The 17,242-nt window shown below is 43.8% G+C and overlaps 1 protein-coding gene across 3 annotated transcripts in view; it reads right to left on the bottom strand.

Moving 5' to 3' along the window:
* Positions 1-17,242, bottom strand: part of LOC135905311 (uncharacterized) — a 105,515-nt gene that overhangs the window by 75,422 nt on the left and 12,851 nt on the right. For 2 of the 3 annotated variants that reach the window (XM_065436332.2, XM_065436334.2), the window contains exons 2-3: positions 10,142-10,525; positions 7,171-7,470 (exon numbers count right to left, since the gene is read on the bottom strand). In XM_065436332.2, the coding sequence (XP_065292404.1) occupies positions 7,171-7,470; positions 10,142-10,525 (684 nt within the window). The remainder of the gene's footprint in view (positions 1-7,170; positions 7,471-10,141; positions 10,526-17,242) is intronic. The other variant, XM_065436333.2, reaches the window with a different exon arrangement.

Genomic DNA, 17,242 nt, shown 5'->3' with positions numbered 1-17,242 from the left:
AATGCTGGACCTGGGCCCCATTTAGGTGAGAATGTGATTGCGGCTGATTTACGAACGTTGAACAATGAGTGATAATGTTCCTTGTAGCATAATAAAGAATGCACGTTTTCGAAGGCCACTTCGTACTTGTCCGTTCATTCGGAGGGGATGTATCTCACCCTACGCTAGGTAATTTGCTCCATATATTCTGCCTTCTCAATTCGTACACTCCTGGAAAGACTGCGCTGCGTGAATGTGTGCAATGTACTATGGAATGTGATCGTCAGCGTACATAACACACTGAGGTGGACAAAAGAGTTTTACCGCACGAAACGTGCTTCCTTACGTGAATGTATAAAAAAACGACTGGAAATGACGTCGGAATAGCCATCGAGACATCTGGACAGCAGAACGACGATCAACCCTCCTTCAAAGGGGACATTGATGTTGTTTTCTACTATTTGAGTGGTTATGTGGTAGAAAAATTTGAAAAGCACACAGCATGCCTTTTTTGCGTAATGTCCAGTGCACGTTGTTGGCTGTGATGCATATCTAACGACTTATAGAAGTTTTAAGAAAGGTTGCATGGAGTAATCAACACCTAAGATTCCGTGGGTCAAGAACTTTGTAAATGATGTAGTTTGTGTCACATTACATGAGGCTAGTGTCTGGTAAAACATGTTCTGGAGGGAAGAGCTCGATAAGTGCAGGCTCGTTCTCTTGGGATGTGCAGATCACATGTCACCATTCCACTTGGCAGATATTGAATTTTGTCATTTTGACTAGAATGCACTTTTTCTCACGACCTTTTATCCAGGGATTAGAAAGCAAGGAAAAGGTGGTGTAGCAAAAGAAAAAAAAAAGCGTGTCTCTTGCAACTCTGGCTTTTGAAAACTGGTGCCCAGTTAGTTTATGTTTCTTGAATTTCTTATTAAATTGTTAGGAATCTGTTGCTCTCTTGGTTCGTCGTGTTTTATACCCTTAAAGATGGCGAGCTTTCACTGAATTAGTGCCGTTTATTGGTTTTAAAAAGGGCGTGTCCAGGCATTAATGTTCTGGAACAAACGAGTGGTTCTAGGCTTTAGGTTTTAATACTTTCGGTGGCATCAAATAGCTATGTTGCGTGGCTCACCGTAAAAACGTAATTTTATATAGAAGTGAATTAAAAACAGCACCCGATTATTCTTCACAGCTAAACCTATATGGGTCCCGCATAGCAGTAGGTAGATTCAGGTATCTCTGCCGTGTGTAATCTGTGTAGTGGCTGAAGCGATATTCTATTTGCTCGCTCGAATAACGTTTGCTCATTATATAGGAAATAACTTCTCGTACACAGAATTAAACACGCGCATTCGGTTTGACCCAGCACGCAATTTCAGTGATGATAGTTCTACCGGCACAATCCTGTATGAAGCGCCACCGACTTTTGCCACCGCATCATGGCGGTTGCAAAAAAAGTAATCTAGTCGCCTTGGCGAATACTGCGTTGTCACCACATCAGAAGTCCTACACCATGCTACACCGTGTTATACTTCCGCTGCGCTAACACTATGAAATCGCTCACCGTCAGGGCTTCTTAATATAATACAGTACTTTGCTTCACCGCTCCTAGATGGCGCCACAATCCCTTTTCGAGAAAATATTTTACGTGTTCGCGCCGACGTCACATCCGTTACAGGAAGGTGATGGCGGACCCCGGAATAAAATACTTTTGTATTGAAATGCGCAACGTCTTTATGCAACTTATCGCACAAAATGTTTATAGCATCGTAGCGAGACTATCAGCTGCAACGCTACCAGCGTCGCGGATTTACCACTGTGGAATGGGAATGACTCCAGAATCATTCCACATTTTCGCGCCCCCGGAACAGAGTGGGATTGGAATGGCGACAACGCTTGGAGGAAAATAGGAATGTGATTTAGTGCCTTTTGTCAGGAAAGATTGGGAATAGAACTAGGTCTTTTTGCGAAAACAGAGCGCTTTTTCGTCTATGCATTTTTTTACCCAAAATATGCAGAACTATCTATCCCAAGTTCAAATACCTTTAATCAGAACCTCGAACTAATCAATGAAGCAGTATTTTTAAAATGACTTGGAATGGTACAAGCGCGGTACATTTCTAGGCAACGCGCCTACTAGAATTCTGTCCTTATTGCCGGAGTTGCTCCGAAGTTTGTTTCGATTCTTCGCGTAACCGTGGTTCTCCGCCGTTGATATCTGTCGTGCGGAAATACGGCAGCAGCATAATCAGGAACTCCAAGAAATGTCCGCCATTTCCTTGTATTTCTCTTGGTTCCGAAAAGGAGCTTCGACGGCTACGTCACATTCCTCGCCAGAAACGGATGCAAGTTAGCCAGTTAATGTAGAAAGCTGCGCAAGTTGATCTTAATAGCTTTGCATATTTGCAGTGCCGATACAACAGCAACATACAACACTAAGTGGAGAGGGTGGGTATTCAGTGAGCGCTGTATTAGCGCCCAATCTGTGTAATGTTTTACCTTCAATTTCGCAGCGCTGCAAATACTGATATGATGTGCAACAAGGCCGCGGTTCGAGTGGCAGCCACTCCCGGCATGACACCCCCTTAGGTACACGACAATCCTGTCCTTTTACTCCAGATGGCCTTGACGGGTAATCGGGAACAGCACGCTACATGCGTACTGCACGCTTCGCGTCCCGTCCAGTATGCTGTTTTAGCCTTCGACGGGTGTGGCCTCATATCATAATACATCGCACTGGAAATGCAATATTACGGAAAAATGTAAAATGGTTTGATTCACTTTTGCTGGACATGATAAAGTCAAGGAGCGGGTTATTGCGATGCCTGGCAATTCCCACATTGAAGGGAAAATTCTGAGACGATATGTATGAGCTGTTCTCACAAGGCAAATCACTGTGATAGATTTTGCGGAAAAGTCATAAGCGAGAATATTTATGCCGTGGTGAGAGGACAGGCAAGTAGAGTAGTCATCATTGAAAAAAAAAAGTCGCAGCTTCGCCTGAAAAGCATAGCATCGATTGCCATAGCGAATTAGTTGACAGCTATAATAAGTAAAGACCGTAGTCTTATAAACCATATAAATTTGTAAACTTAGACATACGAAATAAATTAAAGAGCATGGGGGGACGCGTGCACGTGAAAACATTAACACGTCTCACTCGATGTCTGCTGAAGCTCTGTCAAAACACTGGAGTGAGGATGGGCGGCAGTGGTAGCACGCGAATTGACCTTCGTGCTGGCCTCGAAGCATCAACGCGAACGAAGTCGCGAAAACACAGCGTAAGGCGGACTATGTCCCCGTCGTAGATGAGTTTCAAGATACAGCGGGCTGGTCGGGTGCACTCCCACAAGGGCCGGCCCGTGTAGAACGCGCCCCCCCCCCCCCCTCCGGGGCCTTTCGCGCGATCGAAGAGGGCGCGCTTCCTCGCAGCTTTTCCGACTTTTGTCCACGACGTTGAGCCCCTATAACCGACTCTCCCTTGAACGCTTGCACTTGCACACGCAGCATAGGGCACGTGGCTATGATTTTGTTACCCACAGAATTTCTACGGAACCTTACAATCACCCCATCGACGAAGGTAGAAAGGCGCTCGGAGTGTATATATAACTGCTATCGCAATAAAAGATTGCTATTAAGGCACACTAATTGAGACTTCAATCAGAAATACTTACTAAAACCATGATGGTACACGAAAACAGAAATGTACTCAAAAAATGACACTTAAGCTGAACATGTTTGCAAGGTATACTGGTATGCAATATAGGTCGGAAACAAAAGGGGCGATGAGCGCTACCAGGTTCGTGCAAGACAAACCAACCCTACTTGAAAGTCTAAGGGGATAAGAAAACGCTACAAACACAACGGCAAACCTTCAGCCATAACTGCAGCTGGATTATCCACACTACATTTCATAAATTTCGTATTAATGTCTTCCAATGCCATCGACAGCTGCGCAGGGCGGATCTAAGATTACTAAGCGTGGAACTGTGCGTATACACATATGCATTAGACTGAAGGGACATTCCGGTTTGCTGTATGGTGCTTTTAACCGAAAAAGCAAAAAAACATTCTTCTGGTTTGGAGCACTTCTTTTTTGGAAAGGCGTGCGCACATTGGCATCACACAACAGAACAGAGTAGCGCGTGTTCCCCCCATAATTTGGCATATTCTACACAAGACATCATTTAAGAGAAAGGAGAGTTGCTGACGCAAATTAATGCCAGGCAGCATATAGATATTCGGACGGGTGTTTAAAGACAGGGCTGCTTTCGCGCGGCGAAACAGTCACTTCATTTGTTTTGAGAAGACACATGAGATGTGCTGAAAGCCACACTACGAAAAATGTATAGGAAATGCACTTTTGAGCATGTCCTTCCTCATGACTTGAAATACGGTCTTTGCAAAGACAGCATGTTTTCATGAACAAAGCTAAAATATCATGGCGGCATGCGGAAACAGAAAGCTTGTCGGAATTCAATATTGCATACCTCGACATGAATATTAGAATATCTAAAAAGAAACTCAGTGCCCTTCCTCTCTGCGAAGAACGATGATCAGCGATGCTGTGTATGTGGGCCCCTTAAAGGCACACTAAAGTTTGCTATGAAGTCAAGTTAAAGTGATAAACAATGTTCCAGAACGTCTAAGGCGTCAATATAATCCCGAACAGAGCTTTTGTAACCGAGAAATTGAGGTAGATGCATGACACTATCTGAGAACCGCCGCGACATGTCGGTACTATCCCGATGATGAAGGCACTCCCCATCGTAATTTATGTCACTAGTGCTCAACTACTCGTAATAAAAAGATCAGTTCGTTAGGTTATTAGACGGATGAAAATGCTACTTGTCTACTTCTGTCCGATTCTAAGAAAAACTAAACATTTTTATGTTACGCTTCAGTAGCATGGGTGGTCGAAAGGTTTCGTTTTCGCACGATTCTGCGCGCGGGATTCGGCGCCACGCGCGCTCTGGAGTTTCAGTTGTTTCATTATCGCGTCGTACTGCGCTGGTTCTGCTGGCTCGAAAAACTTTCATTTTGAAGAAGCAGCGAGAATGCCACGTCGACGTGATGTCGTGGGATGCGCGAACGGTCCGCGGAACCTGGCCAAGGGCAGTTGCAGCGGCGAATCCAACGTTACTTATCACTGTGTGCCAACGAGTGAACCTTTCCGTTCGAAGTGGTTAGTGCCGTACTTCTGACACGGCGCGTTGGTAAAGAGCCGAAAAATTGTGTAGTGTGCTCGCTGCACTTTCATCCAGAGGATTACGAGTTCAACGCCGACTTACTGAAGTCATGTGGAGTGCCTTTCAAAGCAATGCTTTCCCGTAGCGATGTTCCGTCGGTCTTGCCTACATTGCGCAAGAACAACTGCAGTTCGAGGGCGGCATTTTGTTTTGACGAAGAAAAAGCTACAAATGTGCGAATATGTACAGCCATGACGCACAGTTGCCATCGTAGTAGAGCGCAGCGAGGGCGTCAGCACGAGCCTTCAGCAGCAAGTCACGTTCATCAGTGCTTAAATCGCTGAAGTCGTGCCCCGCATCGCGAGCCAATGTGTCGTTGTCAGGGTCGTCCATTGCAACGAGCGTCATAGTTGGCATCATAAAATCAAGATCCACCTTATCGTCGCGCCCTTTCCCCTCCGCTAACCACCATACTTCCGCTTTCGTGCTGCTTTCGGCTCTGTCTTGGCTCTGTTTCTGGCCGCGCGTTTGCGTTTTGCGCAGAAAAGCCGTAGCACAGTCTGCGGGCATCGTTTTACTCATCGACGGCACAATGTCACTATGAGACAATGACGTTAACACTCTTCGGTTCGAGGGCGGGCAATTCGAACTGCGCTAGAGCTACGGGGACGCTTCAGAGCGCATTTTCTCTTAAAATATGTTTCTTCTTTGCATGAAACAAGCGTGTCGAGGTTTCTGGGCTGGTATTTCAACACTCCACCTTGACCTAATATTAATCTTTTATGTCCCTTTAATGGAAAACTGCACCTCCGGCGCGACATCGAACTATTTTCGGGATCGGTCGAAGTATGCGGAGTGCCTAAAGTCTGCTTCACCTCCGCCGAAGGATCGGCCCGGCATTGCACTTTCTTCGGGATCGCCCCACATACGGGCAGTGCTTAACGCCTTGTTCACTTCCACCACGAGTCGGCCCAGCATTGCACTATCTTCGGGATCGGCCCACGTATGCGGTATGCTTAAGGCCTCCTTCACCTCCGCCGTGGGTCGGGCTGGTATTGCACTATCTCCGGGATGGGCCCACGTATTAGATGTTCTTGCTTACTCCGCGAACGACACGAAAATTTCCTTGCGCCGTAGAGGTATACAGCTTCGCTGTAAAAAATAAATTATTTATTTTCTGGCACCACAAGCACGATATGATTACGAGGCACACGGTACACGAGCATTTTCGTACTCCGGTCCCATCGAAAAGGGGCCGTGATAGCAGAGATCGAGCCTGCGACTTAGTGTTGAGCAGCGTGACGCCGCAGACACTAAGCTACCACGGCTAATTTAGCAATAATCCGCAATTATTCTTTGATCGACATCGAAGTTTTGATGCAGGGAATAAATATACGGTAGTCAGTTAGGCAAGGCTGATAAGGTAATGAGCAGACAAGACCAGCAGAGGGGGTAATAATTACGTCACTGATAGAAATACGGGTTGAAGAATGAAGGTATCCTAGAGTTCACGTCGCCGCTAAGGCGCCTGAAAGAAGAACTGGCGCAGGCAGGACTCGACGTGGATAACCCACTTTGTTCCTGGGGCCATGGCGATGTCGTGCCGCGTAGAAATCGCTCCGCAAAGTGCCATTGTAGCCTTGCTTAAAGCTTTCGCAACGCGTCTTCACATAACGTGGCTTTTTTTTCTTTCCTTATCTTTTGAGCGATTATAAACGTTATGCACATCAGGATTTTTGAAGATAACAGAAAACAGATCCCAAGCAAATTTTTTTTAGTTAGAGGTCCTAGATGCGCATGTGATACATTAGAGCCTTCACAGAAAGGCTTTAGCATACGTGTGTAAACACTAAATATAATTAGCGCATGCGAAACGTCAACTCAAACATACCTATTTCAACGCCAACCATGAAGCTCAACGCCAAGAATATCCCAACAATGCCGCGGAACGCTAAAGCGGCCGGCATTAGAGGCGTACGCACACTTTTGAAAAAATAATTACCTGAGGGCTCACGAATGTAACGTTAACGATCACGAGCACCTTGAGAGTTTTTGTGGTGGACAGGCTCGTCAGGAATCCTTGAAAGCACGCATTGACACTTCCGTTAAGTACGAGCGATTCTAGAGAAAGCTCGAATAGCTGGTTCTTGAGCAGATGAGAGATGGCACGGAAGAATTGGGATGTACACTTAGCATCGAAGGTAGAGCGTTGCAGATGAAGGCAGGTCACTGACGTATTCTGGCTCAAGGCATGGCAGAGTAGGAGATTAACACCATGGTATCCCGGCGTGGATAACATGAACTGCAAAAGAAATGCAGCGTCAATATGTTTCATGCTTACAGCCTAAGAAGAGAAAATAACACATGAGAGCTGCGGGGCTCGAATTTAAAAGACGAGCGATGCATGCAATATGAAATATGCGAGTAGCGCGACACGAGCTAAAAGCTAAATAAGCTGGTGGTCTCCTAGTGACTGACACATTGACCTAATTACCGAGAACACGAAACATGACACTCTGGTTCTTCGATATTTTTGCAGACATTACAGTGGCCTTGAAAACAGCACTCTGCAGCAGACAGCGCCACGCCACTCAAGAAGCAAACGAGACGACACCCAAAGCACAACGCTCTGAGCTCATGAAGCCTTCATTCTATGCACTTCTCTCGCCTCAGAACAACAATAAGGAAGCAGTTTGCTTGCTAGAGCTCATTGTTTTGTTCGTGCCTGGAATTCTGCTGCCCGAGAATGTGGCACGTTCACTCCTTACTCTACCTTTGACGGCAAACAGATGCAGATCGAAGACAATCCGGTTGAGCTCTTTTCTCAAAAACGCTAAGCTCTGTTTGTATCGTGAAATCACTGAGCAAACTTTAGTTTATTGCAGTGCTTAGAAATATTTGTCCTCAGATGGATGCTAAGCTGATCCCTTTCACAAAAATAGTGTCCGTTGAAAGACACCTTTGAATTACAGCTCAGATCAACGTCAGAATTTTAGTGCAATATGTAACCCCGGGCAGACCATACACAGAATGCTCGACCTACAATGCACTGCGGATACCGAACGATGAAATTGTTAGTCACTTCTTACAAGTCGTATGGCTAATGTATAGGAAAAAAAATCACCGTTGGTTGTTCACGTGGTTAACTATAAACAAGCACAGAGCGAAGTCAGTGGGAGTCATACGTTCCTCTTTCTGTGAGGGCAATGATGAGCCAATGAGAAATCAATAAATTCAAGTACATAAGAGGCGCGGCAAATAGTGCAGCTATAAATATTGATAACGTTCTCTGTATATTAGCTATGCTTTGGCACAGAATACGAAAATATCTTAAGAACTCGTGTTCCGTTCACTCAAAGCACATCAAGTAGTACCTTGATTTCGCTGACCCATACTGATTTCAAAACCCTGTAATACCCAGAATTAGTTTCGAGCGACTATACCACGAGATATGGCGGCTAGCAATTAAAAAAAATTCCAAGAACGCCAGTAAAGTAAATAAGAAGCTTCATTGGTAAAGCTTTGTAAATTAATAAATTCTGCATTTGACAAAACGTGAGAGTAAGCTCGGCACTTGGAGGTCTTCAGCTCAGAGAATAAATACGTCTTATATAACGTCAGCAGTAAAATAATTGTATAGTGCAAAAAGAAGGAATCTGGAATTGTGCTCCTGCACATTCCGTAACAATCACTGGCACTAGAACAAATTTGATGCTCTACAAGTGTGTTCATGCATGTAGTGGTTTTAGTATGTATACGTGGCATGTTTATTAATTGTAGAAAAATTTCAAGAGAGAACAAAGATGTCTTCGACGAAGCTATATCAACGTAAAAACTACATTTTTTGGATTCACAAGGCACACCCACTAAGAAACTAGGTTCCTTTGCCTTCTGGTAGAGCATTCTTCTTGTTTGTCGGAAGCGGAAACGAACTGCTGCCGGGTACCTACCAGTAAAATATGTACGAATGAGCAAGTAGCCATGTGATCGGCCATTAAAGAACCTCAATGCTTGGGAAAGATACCCGCCTCGTAGAAAGTTGTCAGAATTGGACTACCAGACGTCATTGAGGGTTGTTTATTGTTTTGTTTTGCATGGCTCATGGCGCAGTAAGCATAGCACTCTGTGCAGACCTGTTCCCAGGCATTCAACCCCTGAAAACCGGATACCGAGGCTGGAACTGATTGTACCTCTCTTATGAAGCAGCGGGTGTCAGGCCTTGGGGATTGAACCACACATCTCCCGCAGCCCAACCGGGACCATACCCACTTATCCAGCGCTGTGAAAATATGAAACTAAATCCATAATTTTCAAGATACATTGGTGCTTTCAACACCATTGAAAGGAGCAGCTACTGATCAGCCACGCTACAAAACTTCCGCGCCAATAATAGCGACAATTTTGTGAAACCGTAGCTGAGGAAAATAACGAATGCACGGATGTCAGTTTTATCTTCTCCGCTTTCAGAAGACCACAACGAGAAAATTTACACTCTACTGTGCTGCTACTCGCTACAAAAGAATTCAAGCTATGCATCAGCATCGCGTAAGAATAAGGTTTGCTTTTAAAAAAATTATCACTGATTTGTCTACCAGATGCAGATATTTCTATCTATATATAACAGAAACGAACAATCAGACCGTCTTCTCTATCTTATGGTCTTCGAGCTCTATCAAGCTCAGCCGCATTCATTGTGTTCTGAATAATTGTGACACATTTTTCCTCCCAACAAGTTTCAGTCGTTTGTTCCTGAAATGAACTTGCTCGAAGAAACACGTTACTTCATCCCCAGCTCCTATAGCAACCTCCGGATTGAACGAAAAATATTTTTGTATTTATGTGGGTATCTTTCAAATCGAAGTTGCTAAAGTAAGCGTTTAAGGATGTCATAACAAATCTGTTTGCCCAAAATAAGCATTATGAATCTTGAGGAGCACAGAGAAAAAGCCCTATCCGTGCGCCCTTTGTCATACCTGAAGACTGTCCACACAATGATGTCGAGCCAGAATGCAGTGTAGATATATAGCCACTAATTCCATGATTCGAAACTTGCGAACTGCTTCTGCACCGTCGTATAGGCGTAGTGAAATTTTCCCGTAGACGCCCTCAACTACTTCAGCTCCCACCAAGCAGAGAAGATCGTTCAGTTCTGTTAGTTGATCCAACAGTTTGCAAATGCACTGTGATGTCGCAGTGCAGTCGAGAGGAAGCTTCAGGGCCATTTGGCCGTGTGCTGTTTGTAGTTCCATTAGTTCTGCAGCAAGAGTAGGTGGGTCCGGGAAGTCTGCGTGCAGGCTCTTCATTAGAGTGGCATAGCTGAAATCATCTAGCCGGTACCTCAGCGTCGTCATGTCGTCCTGCGAAAATCCAGATCACCGACATTTGTAAATGGCATACAATACTGCCAAAAATACATTACAATGAATTGCAACACTGGACAGAAGAAAAACTATTTTGGCGCGCCTTGTTCTCTGCCGTGAGTGTTCAGGCGGTATGGTTTTTTAATATTTGCTATTGCTTATTTTACAAATTCCTATAAAATGCATAACCGAATGTTTACGTGCGGGTGTGGTGCTAGTTTAAATGTAAAAATGATAGGGCAAACGAAACTCAAAGGGCTTGAACCAACTTGCTGATAATGGCAGCGGAACTGATATGATCCGCATTACACATGCGATGCTGCAGTGATTGTGCTACGGCGGTGGCTATACTTATGTCAATATAGTTGGGCATTTCTGTAGCTATACCTGATCTGCTACTTGTAGCTTTGGTTTGTGCCATTGGTAGCCATGCAAATTGCTACAAGACAATGTAATATGTAGCGCTTGAACTTAGGATCATGCAGCCTGTAAAATAACCCTCGCTTATGACGCGAAGAAAGGGGGTTAACTGAGGGGCCCGATTTTTATTATTCGTAACATAAGAGGCCAACTCGCTTAGAAAATCGCTTATAACCTGGTGTTCTGAGACAGCATAGGACTATTTGATTGGGGAATCGACTTTCTCGTTACAGAAGTGTAGGTTTATTCTGCTGTAGGATGAATGTCAACTGCAAAATGAAGATGCGGCACTGGCGCCATGCGCCATACGCCTGACCTCACTAACACTGGCATCCACTTTGGCCACGTAAACGGAATTCCCACAGCCTCCCATAAACTACACAGTGCAAATATGATCATGTTGTACGCCTAATAACGTAAGTGTTTTTTTATGTAGGTGAAACTGTTTGTACGGCGTAAATATGACGCACGGAATCGTCGTATCTCTTAATACATAAATATTGATCTCTTAAGAGGCTTCCTTCTTCGAACTGTAGACGCTGCAGTTGAAGAGGCTGCATGAAACTGTAAGGACATGTTGATAGGTTGAGACCATATACCAGGTTTTTCTGCTAAAACTGCCAGCAACATTTAAATATAGTCATTTTGAAAACGAAGGACGGTTTCTTCAGAGATAGGCTGTCAGTGTTTCTGACTCCTCCACTGGTTGTGACCGCTGTTCTAGCAAGGAGTTAAAGAAACACCTTCATTAGGAGGTCGTGCATCATGCGTGTTTGCGCAGTCATTGAGCACTCGTGACATGTCTCATGACCGGATAACGGCCGAAATCATACCAATATACACGCCTGGGAACTAGGAGACGTACTGAAATACCACCCCATATAACTAACAAGGGTACCGTTCAAGCTACTTGAACACGTTATTTGTTACAACCGAACGACTTACTCCTTGAGTCAAATAACTTTGTCTGCCAGCACCAGCATGGATTCCGAAAACAATATCTTGTGAGAATCAGCTGACCGAGTTCGAACACGGCATCTTGGAGTCAGTGGAGGATGTCACAAAATTTTACGCAGTATTCCTCGCCTTTTTAAAGGCATTGGGCCACGTACAAAATCATAATTTGCTTGTAAAACCTTTAATCTTGGCTAGACCAATAATTATTCTCTTCGCTTAAACACTTTTAAATCAAAGCAAATCATCAAGAGAAAGAAAGAATGAATGAATGAATAAATAAATGAATGAATAAATGAATGAATGAATGGTGCTTATTGGCTCAAGGAACAGGTATGGCCAAAGAGCGCCAGGTCCCTGGTGATGAGTTCGCAGTGCAGTTACGAGTTCTATGAAGTTGATGTGACGTGGCTGTAAAGGGGCCTTAAAAGAGTTGCTCTAGAGTGCGTGAAATCTATCTGGAATAAGATTATGTCGATGACAAATGAGGCGTTCTCATCATCATCATCAGCCTGGTTACGCCCACTGCAGGGCAAAGGCCTCTCCCATGCTTCAACAACCCCGGTCATGTAATAATTGTGGCAATGTCGTCCATGCAAACTTCTTAATCTCATCCGCCTACCTAACTTTCTGCCGCCCCCTGATACGCTTCCCTTCCATTGGAATCCAGTCCGTAATCCTTAATGACCATCAGTTATCTTCCTTCCTCATTACATGTCCTGCCCATGCCCATTTCTTTTTCTTGATTTCAACTAAGATGTCATTAACTCGTGTTTGTTCCCTCACCCAATCTGCTCTTTTCTTATCCCTTAACGTTACACCCATCATTCTTCTTTCCATAGCTCTTTGCGTCGTCCTGACATGTTCTATGAGCATTGAAATCCATGGCGAAAGAATGATGCATTACAGAAAATATGTGAGATGGTAAAATTACCTGGAGCACTACTGGCTCACCAGCGGCCTTGAAACACAAGGGCCTAGAAGCAACGTGCTATAGCAAACAGCTATCACAGCGGCATCCTCTGAGGAGAGGAGGCGCTACGAATGTGTGGAGCTAATGACATGTAACACATCTTTCAGGAAACCTTGGACTGCGTTGGGGTGAAAGAGTGGTTCTGGGCTGAGTAACATTACATGAATGGGAATGTGTTTCCGGTATGCTAAGGGAAAAATGCTTCTCTCAGATTCGGCTTTCCGACACTATAGGAGGACGTGGAGGACGTTCAGCCTCTGCCCGCATCTACCACAGACTGGAGGATTAGTTCTAGTGAGTAAAAAAGTTACGCGTGCCACGTGTGTATCCTATTCTGAGACGACATAATTGGACATCTGTTCGCCATGATTTTGTTTCGGAGGGCCAAGAACCTAACTGTGGCTTTATCACATGCTGTTATTTATTTTTGCGTCCCACATGCATTGCCAATGGTTTCGTAGTTTCCTTTGTAAGAAGGAATTCGGGTCTGTGACAGTGACTGCAGCGGTAGGATTAACAGCATGCTATGAAATTTATGTGGCCATCAGGTCCCCTAGAACGTTACCCTCGATGCCGCTATGGCCACGCACCCAGCATATAATCACATGCTGGTTAGATATATATATGCTTTACACAGGACGAAATAGAGTTCAATTATTACTATATTTTTGTGCTTACAGAATGACATCAAGGGCTCAACACCCAGGTAGTCCTTGTAAATAACTGATATTTGGAGTTTTGATTTCCTTATATGCTGCACTGCCGACAATAGCGCGCAGGCCTCAGCCGTAGTATGGATGTAGTACATCGAATTCCGAGAAGGATGGACCGACGGCTGCATACGACACCCCGGTATGTGACTTGGAAGCGTCTGTCTAGAACTTTGCGCAAGTGTGCTTGTACTGATGTTCTGGGAAATACATTCGGATTTCGACCTCTGGAGCGTGATTTCTAACTTTTAGAAAGGACACGTCACATTCTATCACCTTCCACTCGCAAGGAGGTGATAGCTTGGTTAGGTGCATTAGGCGATGCTCGAGGAGTGGGACATGCATTTCATCGCAAAGCTCCTTCACACGCAGCGAGAAAGGCTTCTTATAGAGGGACAATTGCAGAAACCTGAAGCACACGTCATATGGGTAACGTTATTAAAACATGGATGTACAATATTAGAGTGCACTTCAAGGAAATATGCAAAGCTGATGTATGATCTCTGCAGGTGGAGTGACTACTCATTCGATTCGGTATAAGTTTTCAATTGGGAATGTTCTGAAAGCGCCAGTGGCTAAACGGGTACCTAGATGGTGAACAGAATCTGGCATCCTTAGCACGCTCGGGGCGGCAGAGTTATATACTACAGCAGCATAATCCAATCGAGACCGAATTAAGCTCTTGTAGAGATTCATTAAACATTTCCGGTAACTGCCCCATGTAGTGAGGATAGAAGTTTCATCAAATTCATTGTTTTTAGACATTTTTCTTTGAGGTATTTAACATGTGAAATGAAAGTGAGTCTATAGTCAAGTATAATACCAAGAAATTTGTGCGATTTGTTGAGAGGTATTCGTTGTCCACACAGTTACAACCAAGGATCCGGTACCAGGCATCTCTTGTAAAAAAAAAATACAAGTACTTTTGTGATGATTGATTTTAAATCTATTTTTTTCTGCCCACTTTCATACTTTGTTCAAGCCATGTTATACCTGTTTTTCGCACACTGCGAGGTTATAGGACATCTCAAGCACAAGACTGCGTTTGGTATACGTGCATTAATCAAAGCTCGCCCTTTTTTTTCTCGTGAGGCTCTGCTAGCGTTGTATTATGCGTTCATTCATAGTCACATTAATTACGGCATTGTTTCATGGGGCAGCACGTACGCTTGTCACTTATCATCAACTCAACATATCCAAAATCAGTCAATACGCATTATCACTTCTAGCTCCATGCAATCTAATGCCTCTTTGTTACTTCGAACGTATAATATCTTGCCTATTATTAATTTGTTTCAGTTTAACATACTCGTCTTACTCCACAGGTTGCTTCATAATAACTTTACGTTTCCGTTCATTGCAACTGACCTTTTGCAGAATAAAAATATGACCAGATTTGCGGCTAACAACAATTTATTATTACCCATGGTTTATACCAATTACGGCAAAAAAACATCTTCCTTCACTGCAATTTCTCTTTGGAATGAATTACCATCAACCATAAAATCCTGCACTTCTCTTACAATTTTTAAAAATCACCTTAAGCATCATTTCCTGCGATAACTTAACTACGATCTGGCGGTGTACCGTTGACTTTTATCTCACATGTCATTTCTTGTATTTCACCCATGCTTTTTTCCGACTTTCTGTTATAACGTGCTTTTCCTGTTTGATTGTAAATGACATGTCTAATGATGGATTTGATGTGTAGATGTTGTTTTATAATACGCTAATTTGCTGTCTATTGATATCACCATCAATTTTGTTATTATTAATCGAGGGTCCCACTACAGTTCTTTGACTTTGGGACCCTCGTCTGTATATTCGTCATGTAATTATTTTTGTTTTGGAACCAATAAATCTGAATCTGAATCTGAATCTGAAACCTATTTGAATGTCATCCACGTAGACGGAATAAAAATTGCCGGTGGTAATGAAACACGACGTGCTGTCGTCTTAACAATAAAGTGTGCAGCTGAGCACGCCCCCCTTGGGTACACCAGTTTCTTGTATAAAAGGACGTGACAGTACATTGCCGACTTTTACCCGGAAGGTACGATTGGACAAATACCTTTCTATTAGGTTTAGCACATTACCATGAACGCCAATTTCCGACATGTCTCTCAAGATTCCGTAGCGCCACGTTGTGTCGTACGCCTTCTCCATATCGAGGAATATAAATACGAAAAACTGTTTGTCTACAAATGCATTACGGATGTTTCGTTCAATACGTACAAGATGATCAGTTTTGGAGCTGGTTACTCTGAAGCCACACTGACAGGGATCAAACATTTTGCTCAGCTCAAGGAAATGAATGAGCCGCAGATTAGTCATTTTTTCAAGTACCTTACAAAGAAAACATATGAGGGCTATCGGGCGGTAACTTCCCACTGAGGAAGGGTCTTTGCCTTGTTTCAAAACGGGGACCACAATTTCTTCTTTCCATGCAGTTGGAAGGTATCCTACAGCCCAAATGGTGTTGCAAAGTGCGAGTAGTGTAACTTGCGTGTCATTGTGTAAGTTTTTGATCATTTCATACATGATTCTTTAAGATCCAGGTGCAGAGCTCTTGCATGCGCTCAAGGCAGCTCTCAACTCACCAACACTAAAAGGATGGTTGTACGGTTCGTTCTATCGACATTTTCTTATGAATGGCTTACATTCTTCTATTTATATATATTTCAGAAAGGATTGGGAATAATTTGTTGAACTTGACACTCTCTCAAAATGCTCCTCAAGTGCGCCTGCCTGATGAAGCAGGCAATCGCCATGTGTGTTTACCAAAGGGATTGAATATCTTTGTCACTCTCTTATCCTATTAACCCTCTTCCAGACTTTGGCCTCATCTGTATACGAGTTAATGCCCAATAAGAACGTCTGCCAAATTTCTCTTCTGGCCTGTCGGCGCGTTCTCCTGCCTTCAGACTTTACTTTCTTGAAGTTAATAAGAATCTCTGCAGTGGGAAAAGCGCGTAACGACCCACATGCTTTGCTCTGCTTCCTAGGGGTGATCCTACATTCCTGGTTCCACCACGTTACACGTCGTTTGCATGCCGACCCACTTACTTCGGATATGCATTTAGATGCGGCATCTATAATCAATGCTATAAAATACTGCACAGCAGCATCGATCCCTAAAGAAAACATGTCATCCCCTGACATAATAGTGAGAGTCCGCAATTTCTCCCAGTCGGTGATCAATCTTCCACCTAGGTGTCTGTGGTGGATATTCGTTTTCTGTAGATGTTCTTAGCAGTATGGGGAAGTAGTCGCTCCCGTAAGGATAGTAACTTACCAATCAAGTTCAGGCAGTATAGACGAGGAAACTATGCTAAGGTCAATTGAAGAAAAAGGTTCTGTTTGTAAAAGACAAAAATATGTGGGTTCATTCTTATTAAGCAGGCACGCACCGAAAGAAAAAAGCACCTGTTCAACAAGACGGCCTCGCGCAACCATACGAGAGTCGCCCCAGAGGCAGCTGTGTGCATTGAAATCGCCATGAAGAACATAAGGTTCTGGCAATTCATCTATAAAGGACTAAAATTCATGTTTGAATAATTTGTAAGATGTGTGTGTGTAAAGCGAGCAAATGACAATGAGTTTCTTCAAGAGGACCTCTCGAACCGCCACTGCTTCAAGGGGCGTTTGTAGGTTTAT

This window comes from Dermacentor albipictus, chromosome 3 (genome assembly GCF_038994185.2).
Source record: "Dermacentor albipictus isolate Rhodes 1998 colony chromosome 3, USDA_Dalb.pri_finalv2, whole genome shotgun sequence".
Lineage (NCBI taxonomy): Eukaryota > Metazoa > Arthropoda > Arachnida > Ixodida > Ixodidae > Dermacentor > Dermacentor albipictus.
Note: the sequence above shows the minus strand (reverse complement) of the source record. Positions and strands in the feature narration are given on the sequence as shown.